The sequence below is a fragment of the Osmerus mordax genome, chromosome 4 (assembly GCF_038355195.1).
Source record: "Osmerus mordax isolate fOsmMor3 chromosome 4, fOsmMor3.pri, whole genome shotgun sequence".
In the NCBI taxonomy this organism is placed as follows: Eukaryota; Metazoa; Chordata; class Actinopteri; order Osmeriformes; family Osmeridae; genus Osmerus; species Osmerus mordax.
In genome coordinates this window covers 9,325,677-9,351,698 of record NC_090053.1, presented here as the reverse complement: position 1 = coordinate 9,351,698, position 26,022 = coordinate 9,325,677, and the positions used below count along the sequence as shown (strand labels likewise).

General features: G+C 46.0%; 4 protein-coding genes across 5 annotated transcripts; 2 read left to right on the top strand and 2 right to left on the bottom strand.

Annotated features, from left to right (window-relative positions):
- Nucleotides 1–1,000: 1,000 nt before the first annotated feature.
- On the bottom strand, nucleotides 1,001–5,138 carry pla2g15 (phospholipase A2, group XV). The gene is made up of 6 exons (XM_067235383.1): nucleotides 4,845–5,138; nucleotides 3,653–3,809; nucleotides 2,963–3,081; nucleotides 2,739–2,837; nucleotides 2,417–2,641; nucleotides 1,001–1,654 (listed from the first exon to the last, which is right to left on the bottom strand). Exons 1-6 carry the CDS (start codon nucleotides 4,990–4,992, stop codon nucleotides 1,140–1,142), a joined length of 1,263 nt encoding a protein of 420 aa, XP_067091484.1. The 5' UTR covers nucleotides 4,993–5,138; the 3' UTR covers nucleotides 1,001–1,139.
- A 197-nt stretch (nucleotides 5,139–5,335) lies between these two features.
- lcat (lecithin-cholesterol acyltransferase) lies at nucleotides 5,336–8,945 on the bottom strand. Its single transcript, XM_067234781.1, has 6 exons — nucleotides 8,597–8,945; nucleotides 7,596–7,752; nucleotides 7,353–7,468; nucleotides 7,151–7,246; nucleotides 6,557–6,781; nucleotides 5,336–6,182 (listed from the first exon to the last, which is right to left on the bottom strand). Exons 1-6 carry the CDS (start codon nucleotides 8,742–8,744, stop codon nucleotides 5,575–5,577), a joined length of 1,350 nt encoding a protein of 449 aa, XP_067090882.1. The 5' UTR covers nucleotides 8,745–8,945; the 3' UTR covers nucleotides 5,336–5,574.
- Nucleotides 8,946–9,745: 800 nt separating this feature from the next.
- Nucleotides 9,746–17,067, top strand: ccdc135 (coiled-coil domain containing 135). Its single transcript, XM_067234228.1, is given in 18 exon segments — nucleotides 9,746–9,832; nucleotides 10,688–10,744; nucleotides 10,746–10,904; nucleotides 11,118–11,243; nucleotides 11,631–11,825; nucleotides 12,159–12,317; nucleotides 12,618–12,836; nucleotides 12,988–13,110; nucleotides 13,311–13,383; nucleotides 13,664–13,792; nucleotides 14,000–14,128; nucleotides 14,328–14,551; nucleotides 14,764–14,979; nucleotides 15,256–15,366; nucleotides 15,515–15,625; nucleotides 16,300–16,494; nucleotides 16,762–16,901; nucleotides 16,983–17,067. Coding segments are annotated over 18 exon segments (2,538 nt in total).
- A 236-nt stretch (nucleotides 17,068–17,303) lies between these two features.
- Nucleotides 17,304–25,138, top strand: uba2 (ubiquitin-like modifier activating enzyme 2). 2 transcript variants are annotated; one of them, XM_067234673.1, is made up of 17 exons: nucleotides 17,304–17,499; nucleotides 18,390–18,473; nucleotides 18,705–18,775; nucleotides 18,986–19,050; nucleotides 19,170–19,270; nucleotides 19,484–19,605; nucleotides 19,886–19,953; nucleotides 20,290–20,411; nucleotides 20,710–20,809; nucleotides 21,010–21,161; nucleotides 21,332–21,425; nucleotides 21,732–21,844; nucleotides 22,298–22,453; nucleotides 22,561–22,657; nucleotides 22,879–22,984; nucleotides 23,579–23,721; nucleotides 24,517–25,138. In XM_067234673.1, exons 1-17 carry the CDS (start codon nucleotides 17,359–17,361, stop codon nucleotides 24,726–24,728), a joined length of 1,947 nt encoding a protein of 648 aa, XP_067090774.1. In that variant the 5' UTR covers nucleotides 17,304–17,358; the 3' UTR covers nucleotides 24,729–25,138. The 2 variants fall into 2 exon arrangements, with proteins under 2 accessions (XP_067090774.1, XP_067090773.1); XM_067234672.1 differs by having other exon boundaries at nucleotides 22,561–22,662; nucleotides 22,884–22,984.
- Nucleotides 25,139–26,022: the final 884 nt, after the last annotated feature.

Below are 26,022 nucleotides of genomic sequence, written 5' to 3'. Positions count from 1 at the left end.
GATAAGGTAGAGGAGTTATGTACCGAGCAGTAGGGTCAGGGTAAAGAAACCTCAGAGAAGGGAAAAGGAACTGAGAAGGACCGGACAAAACTGCTACTGAAACTTCTACTGCAGTTCCTCAGTAACCCTGGTATCGCTCCTCTATCACAAAAAAATAAAACACAAGACAGGCTAGATGTGTAACATCACAGCTTTACTCAGTCAGAAGGCAGCAAATGTGCACAACACACAGCTTATTTGATTTTCAGCAATTACAACATCTTGGTCTGGCCCAACCATGGGGCTGTAATATGGCACAATTACTATCACACTGGTCAGAGCAGGCCTTGCTGTGCTGTAGCAGGTTCTCAATACCAGACATAAAAACATCCATGTAAGATAACAATGAACAGGTGCAAAAATCAAACAGGTTCAAGACAGAACTAGTCTTTATAAAGGTTATCGATTAGCTGACAGTAAGCATAAATCTGATGATAAGTCTCATGTTATACAGACCACAAACAATGGTTGACATTTAGAATAGCAGACTAACAGCAGCAAAGCATGATCTGATTCAACTACACCAGGCGATTTTTATGTGTTCGTTTTTTGATGACTGGAGCCTACATGGAACCCTCGCTTTGTACTTAATATAGGCCAACAGCTTTAATATGTAACATCTTAAATATAATATTAGCTTTTAAAAATGTGCAGATAAAATCAGATTTGGGTTTTATGCCACAAAACAACCTGTTACTCTCAATTTCTAGATTAGTTCCTCTTAAATTACAGAATTGTAGTTAGCTTACAAGCCTATAGGTCTTTCATAGGTTTACTATATACATGAATATAAATCATCCATAAAATTATTCAACATTATGAAATTGAAAATCAAGAAATCCAATGTATGAAATCGCATGTGTGTGTGAATGAAGCTCAAATATCTGGATCCGAACCAATGCCAATCAATTTCCTGCCAACGAACCAGCAGTCTTTGGTCTGACTGACAAGGTCACTGAGGAGAACAAGAGGAAAGGGCGAGGAAAGGAAGAGATCAAGAGAGGGAGGAAGAGGCAGAAATTGGTTGCAGCCCCTGAGCGGGGGCGGTTGTACACTCCCTGTCCAGGAAGTGGACAGGGAGTGTACAGGATGTGGACCCCTCAGGTAGAAAACAGCACAGCCTTGATGTAGTCGACGGTGGTGATGTTGAGCAGCATGTTGACATGTTCGTTCCCCGGCAGCTCCACTAGGTGGACCAGCTGCGTCTGCTTTCCCAGCCAGCGTTTGCACTGCATGGCGCTCAGCAGGTTCACCGTCCCGTCGCCCTCCCCTTGCACCACCGTCGGCTCCACGTCCGGGAACTTGCCGTCATACTTGAAGGCCTCGGCGGTGGGCACGCCGCTCCCGTACAGGCAGTGGATGGCCACCCCGGGTGCCTGCAGCGCACTGACCAGGGGCTCCGTGTCCTGGCGCATGGCCCAGCCGTCAGGGAAGTCCAGGTCGGTGAACAGACGCTGGTAGTCCCTGACGGTGTAGTTGGTGGTTGGGGTCTGGACCAGGGCCTGGTTGTTGGGCCAGGAGTGGGCATAGGGGAACAGCCAGACGGTGGAGACGGCAGAGCGCTGCTGAGAGCGGATCTTCAGAGGGCTGATGACTGGAATACGGTTGTTATCGCCTGGGGGGAGAGACCATCTTGTGATTGGAAACACATGTAAGGAGTGACGTTCTACTCTAACCACAAGCACACCGACTGGCTTGTTGCTAGACACTGACAGGGCTTAAAGTGAGAGAAAAAAAAATGGGAACTTGCATGCGGTTTAATATTTTCAAGTCAATTGATTTCCCCTAACAATCATATGAGAGGAACGCTGCTATAACTAACGTTACAAGCCTATCAGAAGCAGAGCAGGGCGGGTCCTGTCAACACATTGTGAATGAGATCCATAGGTCATGTTAGCGTTGTCGGTGAAAGCATGGAACGCAAATTCATGAAGCCTGGGGATGATGTCCTACCCATAGATAAATGACTCAAAAATAAATGGCGCTGGGTGTGGATATAAGAAGGTAGAGACGGCGAGCCTTTTGGCAGTTGGTGCAAGAAACAGAGAGCCTGGTGCTTGTTTCTGCACGTTTTGCTTGAGGAAGCTACTATATGCCAGCAACGATAAGAAAGTGCTTGCTCGTCATGTCATTGAGCCGCTGCCCATGCACTCAAACTTACCGCAACGTTGCCGGGAGCAACTGTTACAGCTGAGACAAAAAAGTGTTTCTCTCCAACCCCCCCCCCCTTTTTTTTCACTTTAACCCCTGCACTGATAATGATCTGCAGTCCTACACCACAACACCCAATAAACCACACATAAAACAAAGCCCTTCAACCCTGCACTCAGAAAACTACAACACCAAGTAACCACCCCATACACAGTGCCAAGCATACCAGAGGTGACCACCCTGAGGGTCTTGGCCACACCCGCCCAGGGTGCCCCCAAGGAGATGAAGGCCTTGATGTAGCGGTCCTTCCAGGCCTGGGGCTGCTGGTTGAGGAAGTACAGTGTGTACATGTTCCCCATACTGTGAGCGATCAGCACCACCGGACCCCCGGCCTTCTCCGCCATCTCCTCTATCATCTGCTGGAGGCCCAGGAAGTACGCCTTGTTCTCATCTTGAGGAACGTCACAAGCCAGAGCAGCAGATTAGACATTGGAGATGTTGTGAACATGGTAAATGGGTTGCGCATGTGCGTGTGAATGAGTCCTTACTGGGAGCTTTACGCCAGTCATAGGGAGCTCCTCGAATATCATCATCTCTTGTGTACCCCTTCTCCACAAGCGCCTGCACTATGGTGAAGAAATACATACCTACACACACACAGCTTAGTTAAGGGATAATGTCTGATACAGTGACCCTCATCAGCTTAGCAAGCCAGTAGAACCTGGAGGCCAAGAGAGCCAGCAGGGTTAAGGTTAGTCAGGAGGTCACTCACCCAAGCTGCGCTTGCTGGGGTCCAGATACTCCAGAGGGTAGGTCTGCCCGAAGCCTGGTACCCTGACATCCACTCCTGGAGGAGACTCTGAGCTCCTGGTGGTGCGGTTGTAGATCAGCCTGGAACAAAACAAGAAATGTGTTAGTTAGGAATGGACAGAGACAGTCAGACGGACAGACAGACTAAAGATACAAAAATATCAAGAAGGCAGGGAGACAGACAAACGGAATTGTCTACTTTCTGTGTCATGAGAGAGTACTGAAATGCAGATAAAGAATGCTGAGCTGTGATGTCAATCAGGGGAAATACGCTGCATTGGGCACACTGAACGATCAACCTTGTTTAGTTTTAACCTGTTTTTACTGATGATAATAAGTATCGGTGTGGTTTGATTGATTCTAGAAGCATGAAAGGTTAGAAATAGGTAAGGTATGATTGAAGATGACACAGTATTTTAGTCGGTTTAAAGGTCTGTGTGCACTGGGGCTAATGCTGATAACCTTATAGGCCAGGTTATGACCTATTGATGTGTTTTGTAAAGCTCAGCACCTTTCAAAGGAGTGCAACTGAGTTTTCCCATCATACGCAGGAAAAGCCCCATGCCAAGACAAAGTGTAGGACCGTTTTTAGTTAATAAGTGTTGAAAAAATAGAACATTGACTGTTCCTGCCATTCCAGACAGCAGCTCACCTCATGTTGTCGATCCAGCAGTCGATGGCCACAGGCACCAGCAGCTCAAGGTTCAGCCACAAGGTGAAGAATGTGTCTGTCTTCTTGTAGCAGATATAGTGAACCACACTAGGCTTGTCCAGCTTAGCCTCTAGCTGGTTACCCAGGTCTCCTGGAACTGAAGGAACAGAATATGTAGGCTGCACAAATCTGCATTAATATTCGCTTAGCATCCATCTACCTATATATGAACAGTTGTCTGAACACATGAAACCAGATAGGACTCGGCTAGTTACTCTGATCTCTGCGATTTGGACACTAGACCAGTACGGCAGTGACCCCATTATTTGTTACAGTGATGTGAGATATACTAACACAGGGAAAATACAATAACACTAAGCTGATGAAAGCAACAATCAGCTGCTTTCTTTGATGATGGTTTATTGACTCTTAAGTCCTGTTTCTCTATTGTTTACACATTAGTACATAACGAAATTGTGGGTACAATTTATAATTGGAGCTCAGGCCCAACCTTCCTTCACGCCAATGAAGGTTTCATAACACAAACTGTTGACCACAAGTTAGAGACCGAAGTCAGGGGTGAAACCATGGGACAATTCACTACCCGCAATCACACAAATGTAGGTATACAAACACTAGACTAGTAACTCGTCAAACAAGATTAGATAAGCCTTTGTTGAAAAAGTCCGAATCTGTTCATTTCCGCGATTTCAGGACTCATTTTCACATTGAAGCTGGCTGGAGACTGGCTAGTGATGTAGAACTTTAGAATCGGACAAAATCTCCACTTTTGTGCCCTGACCATTTATCTGCCGAATGCATAAGTTTCCCAGACGTTAACTTTGTTGCCACTGCGTGAACACGATTGGCAAATCGACCGAGTCACATTCTGTTCCATTTACAGTCATATGACCTGTCTCCAGCATTTCTTCATGACTCAGTAAACAATCGTTCACAAATGGAGGTTGTTGTTTATGCTAGCTAGATACATACACTTGGGACACTTACGTACCGTGGGGTGTACACAACACACTTATTGTTATAACAAACTAACAAAAAAGCATTCAAACTGACTGCAGTCTGGCTGGAGTCAATGAATCACGCAAGTAAGTTAGCATAGCTAAATAGCTCCTCACATGATGAGTAGTATGTCATCTACCAAACAAGCACCCTACAAGATGAGCACACTTACTCAGGACCACTGGGGGTCTTTCCGACTGGCAAGACCGTCCCGGGAAACATTTCTCCAATGTTCTGGCGTTGCTGCATGTTACCAAAAACAAAAACAAACACAGCTGGAACAGCTTAGGGAGAACAGTCAACCCACAGCTGGAGACCATTTCTCGCTATCTCTCATAACGCTCTTGGTATTAGATAACACGAAAGTCAACGCACATAGAGAACTCTATGTTCTGCAATTCCTAGAATTAAAAAAATATATCCGAAGATACCGATGGTAGCGGTACAGACAACAACAGGTTTCTGACGGTGAAAACGCTGTCTGATCAAGGCAGAATAGACGACGTCACACGTAGTCTAGTGATTATGGGAGTGGCATAAAGATAACTTGATTAAATTAGGCACATTCAGTTCTAATCAGAGAAGATCTTCCAAAAAACACAGCAAAGTAAATATAGTCTGAGTTTAGTTTTTTATACACGATCATTTTAATCATATCACAATCACATCTTCACATTGCAGAACAACACATACTGAAACAATGTTTTTTCATTTTTTTAAATAATCTTATAGCATACAATGTCATGACCTTTTGACAACCAATAAAACTTAATGCTACGTCATGAGTTGTTCATCAATGACATCAGTTCTTTTCTTACAGTAGACATGACTACTCTTTTCTTGAAATGGATAAGGATGTAACTCTTTAACCTCACCCTAACACTGCTAGGCCACAGCTTGGTCTAGTCCTGGGTGGTGGGGGGAGTTAAGGGAGGGTCGCTACTGTCAGCCGTGGAGTTAAAGTTGCTGGTCTCCTCCGGCAGGGGCTCAGTCCACCTATCCTCTAGGATCCGCTGGATCAAGTTGAGCACCTTGTGATCAAACACCATGTCCAGATGAGGCATGCCGTTGAACTCAGTGACATGCACGGGCTTGTCCTGTTGGTTGATCCAGCGCTTGCACAAGCCCATGCTCCGACTGTCCACCGTATCGTCTCCGTCATCGTACAGGAAGTCCACTGGGTCTGCGTTGGGGAACTCCTCGTCATAGATGTAGGTGACGGGCGTGGGGAGACCCACCCCGTAGAAGCAGTAGACCTCCACTCCGGGCGCCGGCAGACCTGCCGTCAGATTCTTGGTGTCCTCCCACATGTACCAGCCATCCTCGAAGTTGATGTCGGTGAAGAATCGTTGGTAGTTTTGGTTGGTGTAGTTGACGGTTGGCGTAGAGATGAACACATGGTCCTTAGGCCACGCTTCCTCAGTCGGCAGCATCCAGGAATTGGTCGTGGTCATCCGCTGCTCCTCCCGGATCTTAATGTTGGACACCAATGGGATGCCGTCGTTTTCACCTGTGGAGACAAAGTAGAGTCGCTAAGACGGTCACTAAGATCAAATAGAAAAACGAAATAACCTTTTGAAGTAATATGGAATTGTTAGGTAACTGCAACCCCACCAGGAATAAGGGCTCCATTAAAAGATTGTTTGTGACAATGGGATATTAGGGTTACGATGAAGGCCAGCATTATAGGTTTAGGGATTCTCGATACCCAAAGCCATCACTGTGGAGCGTTAATGTTGCTGTTATGGTTAACCTTGTTTGCCTGGTACCCAAAGCCATCACTGTAAAGGGTTAGGGTTAGCCACCACCCCCCATGCATGCCTGTTACCTTAGGCCCTCTCTCTGGGTGGGGTAGGGTAAGTGTTAACCTTGTGTGCCCAGTACCTGAGGCCATCACTCTGAGAGTTTTGATAGCTCCGCCCCAGGGGGCCCCCAAGGAGATGAAGGCCTTGATGTAGCGGTCCTTCCAGGCCTGGGGCTGCTGGTTGAGAAAGTACAGCACGTAGTTGCAGCCCATGCTGTGGCCCATCAGGTAGATGGGCTGCTGGTACTCCTTATACATTTCCTCCACTAGGGCCTTTAGCCGTGCAAAGTACTCCTCATTCTCATCTAAGGACAGAGAGGTGGAGGAAGGGTGGAGAGGGAGGCATGGGTGGGGGAGGAGGGGGAGGGAAGAGAAGGAAGGGGAGGGATAAGGGGGAGGAGAAGGAGGGAAAGAGGGATTGAGGGGAGGGGGAGGGGTTAAGGAGAAGGAGGAGAGGGAGAGGGAGGGGGGAGAGGTGGGCGTGGAGGAGGAGGGACAATCACATAGGAGTTGAAGGAAAATCTGTGCACACACTCAGGTTTGTGAGTGTGTGAGCATGAGAGCGTGTATATATGTTTTGATGTGCTGTATATGTGTGGCGTGTGTTTCTGTGGGGTGTAAAAGTGTTCATATGTCTGTGTGTGTGTGTGTGGGAACATCTTTATAGTACTCACTTGGAGCCACCCTCCAGTCATAGGGAGCTCCACGGACAGTCTCATTGCGGACATATCCCATATTCACCATGTGCTGAACCATAGTGTGGAAATAACCTGAAAGGTTGCATACACTGGCATCTTAATCAAACCATGAACATAAATGGTTAGTCATTGTTAGTGAAGAGATCAGTTGGCAGATCAGTACATAGATTGCTTTTACCTGCCAGTCTGTTGGTGTCCAGGAACTCAATGGGATATGTTTTTCCAAAACCAGGCACTCTCACCTCAACTCCAGGTGCATTGGATGACCTGCGTGTTGTTTTGTTATATACAATTCTGCAGTAGGAAAACACATATAACAAATATAAAACTACATTTAGCATGAATGAGCATTTATTATGTGGCTCAGTTAAAACTGTTGATACTTATTCTGCTTGGATGCCATTCCATACTGCCTCCTCACCTGATGTTGTCTATCCAGCAGTCTATCCCGATGGGCATGAACATATTGAGGTCTATCCAAAGGGGGAAAAAGTCATCCGTCTTCTTGTAGCACATCCAGTGCACCAAGGTTGGCTTGTTAATCTTGGCTTCCAGACGATTTCCCAGGTTACCTGGCACTGCACAGACATTACCACACATTATGTAAGAAGAGGCAGACCTTACTAGACGTTGTGTAAGTAGAGACAGACAGACAGACAGACAGGAAGGGATGCATGGATGGTTGAGACAGCCAAGTGTCTTTGGATAACTGGATATGTTAATTGAATGAATAAAATAAAGTTTAATACTGAACACACTACATCTCTCACTGAGGGTTGCGAGAATGTGTCACTGGTAAGTTTGGTCATGTTATAGCTTTCTTCAAATATAATTTATTTACACACATCTTAATGAGTAGCAGGGCTACTGTACCCAAGAAACCAAACACTTGGGTTTCCAAAACAATATGAACATCATGTCCATAATGTGTATTACACCTTGTTTTTCCAATGTTCCCAGAACATGACTTTAGAGATAGGGTAATCACAGAGGTCACATACCTTTGACCTCTAAACATTGCTGCCACAAACCCCACAGCCCTGCAGGTGTCCCTGGTCTGAGTTTGTCTTGTGAACACATGAAACCCCAATCCCATTTTCCAGGTAATTTAATGTCCATTATCTTGAAAAGGTCGTTTTCATTTAAGCTTTAGATTTTTCCTATAGGGCCTCCGTTTAGGGTATAGTATAATAAAAAGTCTGCCAGATGTGCGAGATGTTCAAAGCCACCTGTAAACTACGACGATTCCAGAACAGATACACTACTCATCAGACGAACTTCAACCGTAGGTCACGTTGTCGTTTCTCCAGACATATAAACCAGCAGAAACATTCCACACAAATGATCGAATAAAAATAATCTATAATACCACACGAAACTAAATATTTAATAAGCTATGTATAAACATGTAAACATACTCACCTATAATAACTGGGGGAGTGCTATTGCTTGCCTGACGACTTTTAGCATTGGGAGGAAAGATAACGTTGAACAGCCAAAATGCAGCTGCGTGCTGGGATATAAAGATGAACGCCAGAAAGAGCGAAGAAAACAAATGTGAAAAGTCCATGATGTTCTCTTCCAGTCAAAGTCTCTTGACGACTTTCGCAACTTTTACGTCTTTCTCACTGGGTCACTGGAGAACTGAGCTTTTAATGCTGTCTGGGGCAGAGGCAGGGTGCGACCGTGATAGATGGAGAAAGAAAAAGTGAGGTTATTTTTTCTCGACCTTTTCAAAGCTGACTGGACATAGGCGCATCTCCATAAACTCGAGCTAAATATGCCTTCAAAATGAATTTGCACGAACATATACAAATACACAAATACAACACACACAAACACACACCTACACACACGCACAATCTACGTTGATACAAAACTACCTATTGCCCTATTGATTTTAGAACAACACCATATTTGCAATGGCTCAAAGGTGAATGACTGACAGTCCCAAACAGATGACCAGTATGTGTAGGTATGTAAGTGCTTTTTATTGACTTTTTTTAGCAGTCCTAATATAATGTTTGTGATATGTTTGTAATAAGGTAGTTACGGGCAAGATTGAATCCATAGCAAGTATTTGGTGTGATTTTCTTCACTTTCATTCATACTGGAAGTTTTTTCAAATGTATCAAATCAGAGCCCGTTTCTGATCCAATCGGAGTTCTCTAAATTCTATCGTCACTCAACTCCTGTTACTATGGAGACACTGACAACAATATCGTCCACGTAAGGTAACTAGCAATCTAGCTATGTAGCTAATGTTAGCAAATAACAAAAGAAAAGCTTATCTAATTGTCTTATTAAACTGTTTACATTTGTTAAAAGTATTCCTACAGTTCTTTAGCTATGAATGTTATCATATCATTATTATATGCTAAGATGAAGTATTACAACTGTAAAACAGCTATCTAGAGATGTCAATTATTCTAGGCTACTGTACTGTAGTCTAACTTTAATCTAGCTACAGTAACGTCAGCAAAGTAGATACAAAGTACGTACCAGCCACTGTATGAATACAATAAATAAAGGTGTGTTCTACCAGTATTAATTGATTTTCTTCTTCACCAGATGGAGGAGGAGGTCTTGACCGACAAAGAGCCAGAGAAAGAGGATCAGGATGTCATAGCAGAGCTGGACGAGAGTACATTGGAAGAGGTGCAAGATGACCTGAACGAGCTGGAGAAGACCCTTGGCAGCATACACACAACCAGGATGACAAAACCCTACATGTGAGGTTACCAAAGAGCATTGACATTTGTTACAGTTGTTGTCCACGAGTGTTGAAGTAGGGCATCTGGTCATGTTGCTTCAGGTGGCGCTTTCAACATAGCAGTATAATAAACACAAGGGCTGTTTACGTTTAATTGAATGATTACCCATATACAATGGCCCTGCTTTAGTTTGTACTCTAACTGAACATGTTTGTTGTTCCTACACGTTTGTACAATTGTGTGTAATTACATGTTACAGTTCCATCATGTTGGTGTCACGGCTATGGCTGTGCAACAGTCTCTTCCCTGTATGTCTCTTCTGTGTCTCAGTCATTACCTGCACCTGTGTGTTGTTAAGTGTCTGCGTGTAGTTTGCGTGTTTGTTGGAGTAGTTTCACCTGTGTTTAGTTTGGTCCTTGTGTATATAGTTACTTCCCTGGTCAGTTAGATTGTGGGTTTTTGGTGTTCTTCCCATCATGTTCGGATTCTTGTTAACTAATAAATACTTTTTAGTTCCTTTTATCCTTCCTGCCTTCGTTTCCCTGCAGGTCCACCAACTCTGCCACATTCGCCAGTTTGTGTCAAGTTATCAACGTTGTTCATCCCTGTTAAACTAAACACACACATACACTTTCATGATGGGAATAAGGACATTTGCATTGAACATTACACATGAACATGATTCAACGAATGCATGTGTCTTGTGTACGCAGGAGCACATTTACACCCACCCCCCCTGTGGGGAATAGTTGACCTTCAACCTTTCCTCTCAGAATGTCAATAATGTTTCTGTGCTGAGGCCACATCCACACTCACTAATGTCCCTCCTCATATCTGGCAGCCCAGAACAGATCCAGAAGGTGGACATGTCCCAGTGTCCCACCTCCTACAAAGAGAACAGCCCTAAGGAGAAGCTTCTGCTGGCGATGGCTGACAATTTTCGCTACCAGTATGCCCACATATACCCCGACCGCAAGCCCCTGCTTCTGTGCCCACTCAACGAGTGTGGCGTCCCGGTACTGTACACAACTGTACATCCAGATATGCTCTCTTTCACACACACACACACACACACACACACACACACACACACACACACACACACACACACACACACAACACACAATCAAAGATACTCCCACTTTCTCCCACACACACACACACATACACACACTATTTGGAAGACCAGCTATAACAGTGGTTGTACTTTTGTCTCCCCGATCCAATAGAAGTTTGTGAGCACCACTGTGCGAGCCACCCTGATTCCGTACCCTGAGCTGTACAGCTGGGACGGTTGTGCCAGCTTTGTTTCCGACTTCCTGTCTATGAAGCCACTGGACCCTCCCATAGACCCGGTGAGGAGCAGCAGTCTGTTTACGTTCTATTACATACGAGATCATTTTATCTTTCGATATTGTGTATTTAATTATCATCATATTATAATAAGCATCAGTGTGTTTACAGTTTTGAGATTATTTTATCTGTTTATATAATGATAAATACCATAAAATATGGTATATAATTACCATATTTTATAAAGCATCAGTGTCTTTACTGCTATTATATTTGTGGTATTATTGACATGCTGTCTAGTTAAATATTGCATAGTCTATACATTACAATTATTATTTTATAATCAAATCTAAATACAGCAATGATTGTATAGGTACTGTAGTATGCATTTTACAGTATGCAGGGCAGTATGCTGTGCAGTGACAGCAGTGTGCCGTGTGCCTGTGCAGCCTGCACACCTGTACTCTCCTACCTGGGTGCTCCAGACCCAGGCGGGCACCTGCTTCGAGTCTTCCACGCTGTTGTGCGGCCTGCTGCTGGGCGCCGGCTACAACGCCTACTGTGTCAGCGGCTACGCCGTCAAGGAGATGTGTATGATGAACCAGACCAAGCTCGAATGCCCCCTGCTCGCCCCTCCCGCGAAGGTAGAGTTTCATTAAAAACCAAAACGATTGTTTTATATGGTGTTGTGAAAAGAACGGAAGAACATCGAAGGAAGGACATTTAACTCAAAAGAAAGGGAATTCAAATGACCACCACAGCCCTAACTCAACCAATGCAACGTGTTTTGTAATGTAGGATGTCGTCCAGTATACCAACAGTGCTGTGACAGGTCTAATACCTGTGTACGGGGACAGTAGACCTTGTTTGTGCACGGCCGATTTACAGCCACATCCATGACAGACAGCCAGGCCCTGCAGAGGTATAAAATCGCACCACAGAGAAGATGGAGTCAGTGTGTGTGTGTGTGTGTCCAGGGCCAGGCAGCAGAGCAGAAGGAGCAGACCCAAAAGTACTCTGTGAAGCCTCCCAGAGACCTGCTGAGCGGCTTTGAGCAGAGCCAGGCGGATCGTCGCCAGGCAGAAGCCCAGGCCGCCGTGCTGAAGAAGCAGCTCGAAGCCGATAGGCTGCAAGAGGTAAGGCACGTGGCTCTGGAAAACATGCAATCAAAACCTTGAGCGCAATCTCCACAGTGCAAACTCTATGCACGAGGACAGCTAAACCAAGCCTTCCTTATGCATGACAGACTATACAAAACCATCTATTTAATCCAACTCAGAGGTTGAACAATATCCCATACACACATTCTGAGGTAGATCCATATGACTAAACAGGTTATGAGGTAGAACTTGCTTGTCAGGTTCTGAGGTAGAACCATAATAGTAGCTAGGTTCTGAGTAGGAACCATATCACATACACATCCGTGTGTTTTCCAGGAGCGAGAGCGACCTCCGCCTGACCCCTTGCTGGGTCTGCGGGTCCACTGCTGGGTTCTGGTGCTGGCTGGGAGCCGCGAAGTCCCGGAGAACTTCTTCATCGATCCCCTGACAGGGAAGAGTTTCAGCACCAGCGACGACAGTTTCCTGGGCATCGAGTGTGTCTGGAACCACCTCAACTACTGGGTCAACATGCAGGACTGTCGCTTTGGCTGCGCCGTTAGTATGCTCTGTCTGTCTCGGGGAGTGTTTAGTATACTTCGTCTATCTGTGTGGGGGTGAGTTTAGTATGCTCAGTCTGTGTCGAGGTGGGGAGGGGGTTAGGAAAGGGGCCAGGCCGGTTCCTGACTGTGTTTATGCGTTTGGACAGGATATGACCTACGACCTGGGTGATGCGATCAGGTGGGAGTATTTGCTGTGTGGCTCGACAGGTCATTCTCTGCTCCTCATTCCCGACATGAGGAACGAACTGGAGCCAGAGGAGGAGGATGAAGTGAGTGTTAGCGTGTATACCCACGCACTCGCTCTCCTTATCTTCACTTTTTTCTCTCTCTCGGTTTGTTACTACCAGAACAGGGGTGCTCTAAGACTGTCAGACAGAACAAGGAGGTCTATGATAGGGCGCATGCTTGTTAGTGTGATGAGAAGGAATGAACGTATCAAAGCGGCGTTTTCTTACCGTGTGTGATGAAGGATGAAGTGCTGGAGCCCAAGCAGTTTGAGATGCCTCCATCTTGGGTGAATCCCATCACCATCTCAGAACAAGGTGACCCTGTCCACGCTCGCTCTCCATCCCCACTTTCTCTCTCATTGTCCCCTCCCGTGTCTCTCTACATCCTCCCATTATTTTCTCTCCATTCGTCTTTCTTTCTCTTTCCATGCCCCGTCCTATATTTTTTTTCTCCAATCCCCTTTCTTTCTACACGTAAATCCTCTCTTTATTTACACCCCTTTTTCTCTCGTGCCGTCATTTGCCTCTCTCTCTCTCTGTCCCATGGTTCCTGGTTCTGCCCTGGCTGACCTCTGACCTCTGAATGGATGTCCAGACATGGAGACTCGCTGTCCTGGAGGCATGAAGGTGCTCAAGTACCGGAAGGCCAAGCTGGAGAAGTTTGCCCACTACCTCCTCCCAGATGGGCTGGTCACCCGCCTCACCACCTACACAGACCTGGACTGTGAGTGGGTCACCAGTGGGACAGGCCTGGGTTAGGATTGGTCATCTGTGGGACAAGCCTGGGTTAGGAATGGTCAACAGTGGGATGGGGTCTGAGTTAGGATTGGTCACCATTGGGATGGGGCCTGGGTTAGAGTTGGGGGGTTGTGTGTGTGTGTCTGTGCATTTGTACATGCTTATTTGTATGTGTGTGTTTGTTTGTGGGAAGACTCCAAACCTGAGATAGTGAGGGAGTGGTTCCAGCACAGGCACGACCACCTGGAGGAGCGTGAGCTGGAGAAGAAGAGCAATGTCACCAAAGAGAAGTTCACACCTGGACGCAGCTACGCCTTGAAATGTAACTCTCACCACTCACCTGTCCATCTAATGGACTTAAACATTCCTGCAAATTACTGTCCCAACGTATTTCGCAATCCACCGTCCAAATGCGCTTCACTCAGCCTAAACCATAATGTCTAGTCAGGGAAGTGTGATTCATCATAAAGTTTGTTCACTGTATTTGTTTGACAGAATGTTTGTTTCGTGTGCCGGCTCAGCCCACAGGTACATCACCATGACCCCTGAGACGGAGCGTCAGATGGACTTCTACAGCCACGCACGGGCAGACGGCCTGGCCCAGATTGTGGAGACGCCCCTGGAGATGAAGGAGAGCTTCCAAGACCGCCCAGACTTCCTCTACTACCGTCATGTGGTCTTTGACAGGAGGGCCAAGGTGTTTGGCCCCAGAGATGCTCCGGACCTGGGACACCGACCACTCAAGGCAAGATGGCTCCTGTGCCGTGTGTGCCTGGATAGTGCATCCTGCTCATAGTGACACCACCATGAATGGCACACGGTATTAGCTGATGTAGATCAGCTGAACCCCTTGGCATCATCATCGTTTAAACTAGGGATCCTGATTTCAGATACATCACTGTAAATAGATCACAGACTTTGTTTATGTATGTTTGATGTGTGTGTGTGTGTGAGTAGAAGGTATTAGAGAGGTTCCATCGGGACCCGTCGAAGCCGGCCAGCGAGGACGTGGCAGAGCGAGTGTTCCTGGTGTCGGAGGACCGGATCCAGGTGACGTACCACCGGGAGGACGACAGGATCATCCCAGCCTGGAGGAACTTCACCAAGCCCAGGGACTCTGGAGACTCCAACAAGCCCCAGTCCTTCACCCCCGAGATGGCCTCCTCCTTCCAGGTGTGGCCCAGTCCACCCCACCTGAGTTAGGGTTAGGCTACACTCACCGATCATCCGTCAGCAGTGGTACACCAATGTGCAATCTACATCATCTACCTTATACCAAGAAACACAAAAGGAGGATGTTTCAAACGCCTGTGTGGACACTTCTCCACGGAAGCACCCAGTGAACCGCTGTTTGACAAGAACCATAATGACAGTTAGCATGTGCTAAACGACCCACACCAAACTACATTTGCTCTGTTGAACTCCTGTATGCTGTGTGTGTGTGTCCAGGTGGATCCCTTTGAGAAGCCCAGTAAGAACGTGTTCCTGTATGTGACGTTGATGCACATGATGAAGGAGGAGATTAAAGTGGCCAAGAGAATCAAGGACACGGAGAAAGAGGTACCGGATGTGTGTGTCTGCAGAGGCACGGCAGTATCGAGATCCCTCAATGATTCAAAGCCCATTGTATGTATTCGTATGTGCATGGGTGTGTGTGTGCGTGTGTGTGGATATGTGCGTGTGTTTGCATGTGCGTGTGTGTGTTCAGGTGAGAGCCATCCTCCACCTGAGACAGCAGGAGGACAGCAGCATTGAGCTGAACATCTCCATCTACAACACAGCCAGGAACGAGAAAGCCCGCTGCCACCGGGAGGAGCTGGTGAGTCCAGCACCGCCACACCGCTCTCTTAAAGAGAGGGGATGTGCCTCGTCCATGGAGTTACTGATGACTGACCTGCACAGGACAGCAGGACCAATCGGAGTTTGGTCCTGCTGTTTGGTCATTCTCTGCATGATTACATATGTTCTGTCTTAAATGTTTTTTTAAAATGTTGTAATGAATCTTAAATGTTCTGTCTTCTGTCTTAAATTATTGTACTCGCCGTGAAATATATTATTGTTGCTTGCTTTGTTCCAGAGGTACACTCTTGCACTTTTGAGGTTCTTGCTGTTTAATTGTAACTTGTCTAACTACATGCTCTTATTGCTCTTCCCTTTGGGACTTATTTGGTTTTCACAATGTATGCATCATCTTGGCTACCCGCAATGTTTGGGGCTATCTCGTTGTTATGATCAGTGACCTATGCACTTTTGTAAAACTCTCTCTTGGAAGTCGCTTTGGATAAAAGCGTCTGCTAAATGCATAAATGTAAATGTATGTACCACTAGCACGTCACAACACTTATCCCTAAGACCAGATAGCTTGTGCTGATAGAGTTAGAGATGTTGTTCACATGTACACCAGCATTCAGGTTGAGCGATGACAGCGCTATGAGGATAGCTCTGTCGTGTATCCCCCCCCCCAAGCCTAACTTCACCCCCCCCCGGTTCCAGGAGCGAACAGCCCAGGAGGAACGCCTGCGGAGGGAGGAGAAGGAGCTGGACTGCTTGGCTCCGTTCCTGGCTCAACTGGGCGACCCTGAGAAGATGACCAAGCACACCGCCGTGCTGCTGAGGAACAACTGTCTGTCTGACCTCAAGCAGCGCCTCATTGACATGGCCAACCTCATACAGGCCCGCTTCGAGAGGGTATACACCAGTACAGTAGGGGATAGAATACAATAGAGTAGACTATAGTAAGGAATACAATACAATATAGAAGAGTAAAGTAAAGAAGAGTTTAATAGAGAATGGAATACAATACAGTAGAGGAGAATATGGTTAAGTATAACAGGTTTGCATAAAGGGTAAATTAGTAATAGAGTTAAGTACTTGATTGAAATACAGTATACAGCAGTAATTGTAGCAAAGGTCCACCTGAACATGATTGTTTGTGGTTTACTTTTGTGTTTGTAGGAGACCCAGGAGCTGCAGCAGAAACAGCTGTGGTACCAGAAGAACCAGCTGAGCATGACCAAGGAGGACGAGGATGAGTACCTGGCCTACTGCTCGGACGCCATGTTCAGGATACACATCCTCAAACTCAGACTTAGCAGGTGAAAACGAGGGAATGGAAATGGATCCTGAGTGGTTTTGTGTGTGGATATCAGTTAACCCGTGTGTTGGTTGCATTCCAGGCATAAGGACAAAGCTCCCCAGAAGTACCTGGCTCTAGACGAAAAACTGAGGAGAGACCCTAGACTGTCAAATTATCTTTTCTGAACAATGGAAAAACTCCATGATTGATTTATCGGTGTTAATCTACTCAATAAATGACTTTTCTATTATTTATCCTCCGTTTGCGTTTTTAATATGCGTCTTTTCTTCCGTTTCTGTGAAAGTAGATTGGGACAACTGAACGCACTTCCTCTCTTCTCCAGCAGACGGTACTACAGGGAACGTGCTGGATCTTTGCCATTCTCTCTTTGGTTTTGTTAGAAAACTAGCTAGCAGCTAGCTGGTTAGCGAATAGCCTCTCTACATAGCGTTCATTCCGTCTTGAGCCGATCAACAATGGTACATCTGGTGGGGTCTCTCCAAAAAGAGCTCGCTGACTCCGTATCCGCGTGTCGGGTGCTTGTGGTCGGAGCCGGAGGTATTGGATGTGAGCTCTTGAAAAACCTCGTCCTTACCGGCTTCAAAAATATAGAAGTGGTAAGTTGAAGGGGGAGGGCACTTCTGGGTCTTTGTGCACAGCAGGGCCCAGCGTGCTAGTCAACTAGCTAGCTAGCGTTCTCGAGGTAACGTTAGGTGCATTTATTTTAATGGCATTTGTCTATTGGACCTCATGACTAGGGGTGAATAGCGCCTTTAAAAATGGTTTTGTCTGGTATTCTTATCTTTGTCGTTGGATATATAAAAGAGCTAGCTGTTGTTGGTTTTGGGTTATGGTGTATTTACGTTTAAGTACCGGGTTACTTGCTGGGTTTTGAAGCCTTTTCATCCCGGCGCAGCTCGGGGCGGGCTGGTTAGATTAAACGATAGTACCACTAGCTAGCCAGGTAGCAAGCTATTGGTGGATGTGGTACAATGTTTATTTTACAATGACCAACTAGCTGGTTTAGCTGATTCACTACAGATTAGTCCAAAATCGAGTTTCACCCGCGGCCCAAGACATATATATTCTAAATAATAAATACGTAGGCAATGATACATATGGTAATCTTGTAAGGTAGCTAGTTTAGATCACTTTTGGATGTTTCAAGTACGCGCCATATTTTGGACACTAGATTTGTCGCCTGCCAGCAAACTGTCTTCCAAAGATTAAGTGTCTAGGAAAGCCATTAATAGTCTTAATCAGACGAGAGCAAGTCTTTAGTGTTGTGATCTTACAGGACTGATGGTGCAGAGGATCTTATGCTAGCTAACAGTGACGATTTGAAGACAACTTCATGTGTAGGTTCCCATTGTCTCCGATGTAGTTTTCAGAGCATCTTTGTGATTGTCGCATGGATTATCGTCTGTTTCAATCCAAGCAGGCTAGTTGTCGCGGTTTTGCTAATCTTGTGCCTTATAAAGTGTATAACACTTGTGTGATTCTTCAGATCGACCTGGATACTATTGATGTCAGCAACCTCAACCGACAGTTCCTGTTCCAGAAGAAGCATGTGGGGAAGTCTAAAGCGCAGGTTGGTTATGAAAATATCCGTTTAGTGTTGTAAATACATTTACAAAACAACCAAATTACTCATTATACAAAGTCTCCTACGATGTTTTCCCATCACAAAACTTTGACACCTGTTACAGCACAGTAGCAAAATTACGGATCACCATGTATTTCAAAATTCCCAACACTTTCTTTCTCGTAAATGATTGAAAAATGCTTTGTCTAATCTCTGGTGTCTGTGTCTCAACTGCAGGTGGCCAAGGAGAGTGTACTTCAGTTCTGCCCCACAGCCAACATCACAGCCTACCATGACAGCATCATGAAGTGAGAACACACACAGCAATACATATTTAGTGCACTATTGCCTTAAAAAAATTAATAATATTATATTAGTATTAGTTGTCTGGTTGATGCATATTCTATTTGACACACCATGTCCCAATGTTAACATTTCCAAGGCTTGTTTAATTGTATTATTTGGTGGGACTTCTGTATGTTCTGTTTGTGTTAATGGTGTCTCTGTGGACTGTGTAGCCCTGACTACAATGTGGAATTCTTCCGGAACTTCATACTCGTCATGAATGCCTTGGACAATCGAGGTATAGTCTTATATCACTTAACCCCACCCACCCACCACACATACACACATAATGTCACACACAGCATACTGTTCTTCTTATTCAGAATTTTTTTGTGTGTCCTCCATCTCATCCTGCAGCGGCCCGTAACCATGTCAACCGGATGTGTCTGGCTGCGGACATTCCACTGATCGAGAGTGGCACAGCCGGTTACCTGGGCCAGGTGACTGTCATCAAGAAGGTACGAAGACGCCACCTACAGAAAATATCTGAATTAGATCTGTTTAAAGTCACATTCTACTCCTTGTGGCTGTCGACCAGATTTATATCACTCCTGTGTTTGCCGCTTGATCAATTAGCCATTTATTGACTGATGAAATCTGAAGGCGTTCTCCATTGTACCACCATATTTGGGTTTTTTCCCCATCGCTCTCTCTTTTTTTTTCTTTCTCAGGGTCTTACAGAGTGCTACGAGTGCCAGCCGAAGCCCACACAGAAAACCTTCCCAGGATGCACTATCCGTAACACCCCCTCAGAGCCCATCCACTGTATCGTGTGGGCCAAGTACCTCTTCAAGTGAGTAGCCGCTCTCTACCATGCCGCCCTCTAGTGGTAGTCGATGTTGCCTTGAACACACGGAAAAGGAACTTATCTGAAGGTAGTAACCATCATGTCAGATCAGACAGCTGACAGCTGGCTGTGTCGCCATGTATGATAACCAGATGTACCATGTCAGGCCTTCCCAGCAGTTATGTACACAGCCCCCTGGTCTGTTAGAACTGATCGTTATAAGGCTCATATGTCGTGTCTGTTCTAAGCCTGTATGATAATCTGTTCTATGTTATGTGTTTGTCAGTCAGCTGTTTGGGGAGGAGGATGCGGACCAGGAAGTCTCACCCGACACTGCCGATCCGGAGGCTACATGTGAGTACCACTATGATGCTCAAAACTGACGCCTAGTGACTAGCGTGTAATTACGCTTCCTGCCTGGTAACTAGCGTGTAATAAAAAGGGAGTCAGGTGGCTGAGCGGTGAGGGAATCGGGCTAGTAATCCAAAGGTTGCCAGTTCGATTCCCGGTCATGCCAACTGATGTTGTGTCCTTGAGCAAGGCACTTCACCCTACTTGCCTCGGGGGAATGTCCCTGTACTTACTGTAAGTCGCTCTGGATAAGAGCGTCTGCTAAATGACAAAATGTAAATGTAAATAACACTCCCTGCCTGGTAGCTAGCATGTAATAACACTCGTTGCGCGCCCCAGGGAAGCCAGAAGAGACGGCAGCCCGAGCTACAGCCTCGGACCAGGACGGGGACATCAAGCGTGTCTCCACCAAGGACTGGGCCCGCTCCACCGGCTATGACCCCGTCAAGATCTTCAACAAGGTAGGCAGCTGCTGCAGGTGTGGCCTCTGGAGATATGGAGAGAAGAAGATTATGCTCCAGTGAGACTGTAAGAGTCTGTTCCAGTGAGACAGGAAGACAAGTCCAAGGTTGAAGAATTCTTGTTTGGCGGAACCCTGTTTGACGTGTACACACACTGCTCTGGTCCAGCTCTTAATGAGGATTATTTTTTTTGTCCTAGAACAGCTTAGCAACTTGTTGAAGGAGCTTGAATTATGTGACGGTTGTAGAAGTGGCCAAGCTTGCTATTGCTACATGACTGTGATGTCTTGTGCTGCAGCTCTTCAAGGATGACATCATGTACCTGCTGACCATGGACAAGCTATGGAAGAAGAGGAAGGCCCCTCTGCCTCTGGAATGGCACGAGCTGCAGAAGCTAGGTGAGACTGGTCTGCTGTCTCTGAGATCTACTAAGCTACAGTTGTTGATGTTGTCATAGTAGGAGTGATAATACTGGTTGGAATCATAATACCCAGGACCAGTCTCAGTTTGCAGTCTTTTCCCATATTGAAGGTGTTTTCCTTTTCCTCTCTGTTTTGTCTGTGTGTGTTCTCCACCCTCCTGCCCGTGTGCGTGTCAGTGAGCCCCCAGGAAGAGGTGTCTGGGGCTGGCCTGAAGGACCAGCAGGTGCTGGGGGTGAAGGGCTACTCCCAGCTCTTCTCCCACAGCGTGGAGACCCTGCGCACCCAGCTGGCTAACCAGGGAGATGGAGCAGAGCTGGTCTGGGACAAGGTGACAAGGACACAGGGGCCTGCTTCAATACTGCACACTAGCATCCTTCCTTCCTTCCTTTGAAGGAGCCTCTTATCTAACACACTTTGGTGAAAATATGTCCACCCTTTTAGGGTGCCTGAAAGAGGCCCTCAGGACTCTGTCTGAACTCTTTCCCCTCCTGTTACCAGGACGATGCCCCAGCCATGGATTTTGTTACCTCTGCAGCTAACCTGCGCATGCACGTGTTCAGCATGAACATGAAGAGCCACTTTGACGTCAAGTGTGAGTGACACCTACACGTGGTTACCATGGTCATAGTTATTTTGCACTTAAACTTGGTGATCTGGATCATAGTTCAAGTGTGTTCTATTTAATTTCTGGGACACAACGGAAACACAAAGTTAGTAGTGCAAGCATGAAAAGCTCATCTAAACCGGTTCGATGAGATCATATTTGTTGCATTAGTTGTAACTAATGGCTGTGTGGCTTAAGCCTGCTGCAGTCAGTAGATTTACCTGCAGTGTCCCAGAGGGAAACTTCTTGCAGTCAGAGAGCATTGTTGTCATGGTGACGTCTTGCTTCTTGCAGCCATGGCTGGCAACATCATCCCTGCCATCGCCACCACCAACGCCGTAATCGCTGGCCTCATCGTGCTCGAGTCCCTCAAGATCCTGTCTGGGGAGGTGGAGCAGTGTCGCACAGTGAGTTCTTAGTTTCCTGTCCCTGCTTCCTTTTTCCTATGTCACTTCCCCTCCTTGTTTCCTTGACTTCCTCTCCAAACAGGAAGTGGATTTATTATTATAGTTCTGATGGTTTCCTCCTAGCTGTTCATTAAGTTATTTTTCTAATTGTATGTTTTATGGGTGTATGTTTTATAAAATGTTTGAGACTTAAGACGACATGTTTTTTGTATCTTGAAAGACGATGTTGTGTCTTCCAGATGTAGGTTGTCCTGCTCAGATGTCTAGTGTTTGTTGTTGTTCTCTCCACATTGTCATTCTGTCATTCCATACCTCATGTGGAACTGGACCCAGGTCATGAATCATTAAGTGGTCAGGATACTTACTCAACTGGTCAAGTCTGACCTGTAACCTTTTCCCTGTCCGACCAGGTTGCTCATAACCGGTCCACATTTTGTAAACTTCTTTTTCTAGATCTTTCTGAACAAGCAGCCCAACCCCAGGAAGAAGCTGTTGGTTCCATGTGCGCTCGACCCGCCCAGCGCTAACTGTTACGTGTGTGCCAGCAAACCCGAGGTCACTGTCAAACTCAACGTCCACAAAACCTTTGTACTCAGCCTTCAGGACAAGGTGAGGGTCACATCACACATGGGTGAGCCCAGCTTGACTAGTTATCTATGGTGCGTCTGCACGTGTTTTTGCGGGTGTGTTGCTCTGACCAGTCGTGTGTGTTGTAGATTCTGAAGGAGAAGTTTGGCATGGTGGCCCCAGACGTCCAGATAGAAGATGGGAAAGGCACCATCCTGATCTCCTCCGAGGAGGGAGAGACTGAAGGTAACCTAACCTCATAACCTGCATATGTCCCATAATACACTGCATTAGATATCAAAGCATTTTCCCAATCGGAACACCAGGGGGCACTTGCAGTGAGGCAACATTTTATTTCTTATAATGTTTTTGTATTATTAGTATTTGTATCATCTTTTAAGTGGAAAATATTATTTGTAAGATGTGGCCTACTGTGATGTCATCTGCATTCATTGGTGTGTTTTCAGGTAACAACAGCAAATATCTGTCTGATTTCGGGATTCGTAACGGGAGCCGTCTTCAAGTGGATGACTTCCTTCAGGACTACACTCTACTGGTGAACGTGCTTCACTGGTACGGCTTTTCTCTCTCCCTCCCTACTCTTCTTTGATTAGGTTTTTGTTGTTTCTTTCTATCTTACATAACATTTTACATTTAGTCATGTAGAAGATGCTCTTATCCAGAACAACTTACAGTAAGTACAGGGACATTCCCCCCGAGGCAAGTAAGGTAAAGTGCCTTGCCCAAGGGCACAACGTCATTTTGCACGGCCAGAATCGAACCTGCAACCGTCTGATTACTAGCTCGATTCCCTAACCGCTCAGCCACTGCTCAACCACCATCTTTATTCATTTCTGTCTGTTATGGGATCAAATGGCATTAATATCTTCTGGGAGTCAGGTGGCTGAGCGGTTAGGGAATCAGGCTAGTAATCAGAAGGTTGCTAGTTCGATTCCTGGCTGTGACAAAATGACGTTGTGTCCTTGGGAAAGGCACTTCACCCTACATGCCTTGGGGCAATGTCCCTGTACTTACTGTAAGTCGCTCTGGATAAGAGCGTCTGCTAAATGAATAAATGTAAATGTAAATATCATGTAGCTTTTTCTATTAAGTTGTCATCTCACCTCATCATCGTGTGTGTGTGTGTGTGTGTGTGTGTGTTTCCAGCGAGGACCTGGAGAAGGATGTGGAGTTTGAGGTGGTGGGGGATGCTCCTGACAAGGCCCCAACTCCAGCCAAAACACAGGAGGAGGGCAACAACATCGCCAATGGCAACAAAGATTCAGCACAGCCGTCCACTTCTTCAAAAGGTGAGCAGCGTGCACACACACACTACATGTTCATATCACACTACACCAATGGGCTAACCACGCAAGGGAGTATCTGGACACGACTTTTGTGTCTGCTGTAGCTGCAGCAGACAGTAGCTGTAGTCTTATCTGTAAGGCATGGGCGATTCTAGGATCAGACCTTTAGGGGTACTCGGCCCCCAATGAGAATGTGACATGAATACAGTGCCTTGCAAAAGTGCTAAACCCCCTTGCTAATATAAATCCCAAATTTCACTGGATAACAATTAATACATTTATCAAGCATGCAAACTCCTCACCTTTAGGTGAGACTCACCTTTTTGAAACCAAAATGGGTCACCTACGTGATTTGTGCAGATCCGATGAGAAAATATCGGGGGGGGGGGGGGGGGTCGTGGCCTTGGCCAACACAGTATTTTACCCGTGCTTCGCAACTTTACAACTGGTTCTGTAACCAATCGTCACTCCTAATGTCTAAACTTCACAGCCAATCAGGGGCAGAGTGGGGAGAGGTTTTCTACATTGATCTAGCCTCTTAATTTTGCTCTCAAAGTGCACTCGATTGATGCGTTTAACTTTAAAATTTAAGACATTTTCTTACGGGGGAGCATACCCCCGGACCCCCCTAGAGGGTCGGGGGTTCGCCGTATCGTTCTCAACTTTCTTTCACCCCTGACCTGTTTGCATGCCTGATTTATGTATTATTATACATAAATGCTTGAGCACCCCTAAAAAGGGTTTAAAATCGCCACTGCTGTAAGGCCAGGATGATGTGGTTTCCTGTCTCCTTCCCAGCAACCCCGGCGGCGGACGACGACGACGTCCTCATCGTGGACTCCGATGAGGAGGAGCCTTCCTCCAGCTCCATGGATGTCACCACGGAGACGGGCGGCAGCATCCGCAAGAGGAAGCTGCAGGACGCGGAGACCGGCGAAGCCTCCGTCAAACGCCAACGCGTGGACCAATCAGCAGAGGATGACGACGAGGACATAATTGCTCTAGACTAGCTGTAGTCCCTGGGCACGTCGCCCAGGTTTTTCTCCTCAGAAGGACAGAACTTTGTGTTAGTGCTTTCATACGCTGTTCTACCCTCACCAAACGTGTGTAAATATATATATGTACAAAAAACTGTTAGTCAGTTGTTTCACTAGGATGCTGTCTGAAGTCAGTGGGAAGTTTGACCCGATTTTATCCTTGAAGACGGACAAAATGCTTTTGATTTTTTTGTAATGTTTTTTTATTTTATAATGTACTGTATTTACCTCGTCGCGAGTAAGGGTGTCACTAGTTCTGTGCAAACATGTTAGGGAGACTGAAAGAAACGCATTAAATACCAAATGTTTTTTTGCTTATGTATTTGATAAGAATCATTGTAATCTTACACATTGAAGGGTAAAAACAAAAAAACTACATCTGAGCATTGATTGATTGATTGACTGACTGGCTGATTTATTGACTGATTGACTTACTGACCACCCATTGACCTCATAGACAGTGGGCGTCATCAGCCTCTTTCATTGTTGTTCTGTAGCTGAGGACCATAGAGAAGAAACCATGAGGCTCATACGATGAGACCAATCGTTGTTGGACTGGCCTTTGAACCAAGCAGATGACCACTGATGAAATAGATCACCTTATCATCAGACACCTGAAGTCATCTAAAAAGTCCTCTGTCTAACTCACCCACACAGGGGTGGGGGAGGGGGGCAGGCACTGCATTTCTGGCTAAGGTGACTTCTCTACTGTTGGTTCTGACAAGAATAAAGACAGCTGTAGGTTGACATTCTATGGCTAGGACTACTTCCAGAGCTGGAACAGGACATGTGTGTACTGTATAGCTATATCTAGCCTTTATTGTTTGGTTGGGTGGATGAGATTTGTGAATCTAAGAGGATCTTTCGAAAATGTAAACCTGCTTGTCTTATCTGGGACTTGCATGAACGGGACACCTTGTTGCCCAGTAGGTTGCCTGGTGTTTGCAGGATTTAAACTAGATTAGACAGTGAGTTATGTCTTGTTGTGTTCAGGCAGAGGGGAAAGGCCTCATTACAGCAATTACGTTGTGCAGAAAGGAATGTTGTTCATGTTGTACTTTTACTTCCCTGCTGGTTGGCCCGGAACAGCCAGTCATTTTTCAGTGTCCTGCTCACCTTGAGATAAAATAGTTTGTGTGCTCCAACGTGGCGTGAAAAAACCCCAGAACAAATGTTTAGCGGTTAGTGCGTCCTTGACCGGGATTAAAGTCCAGTGCACAATGACGTCCTCTTGATTGGTCACATGGATGAGCCCATTTACAGTAAA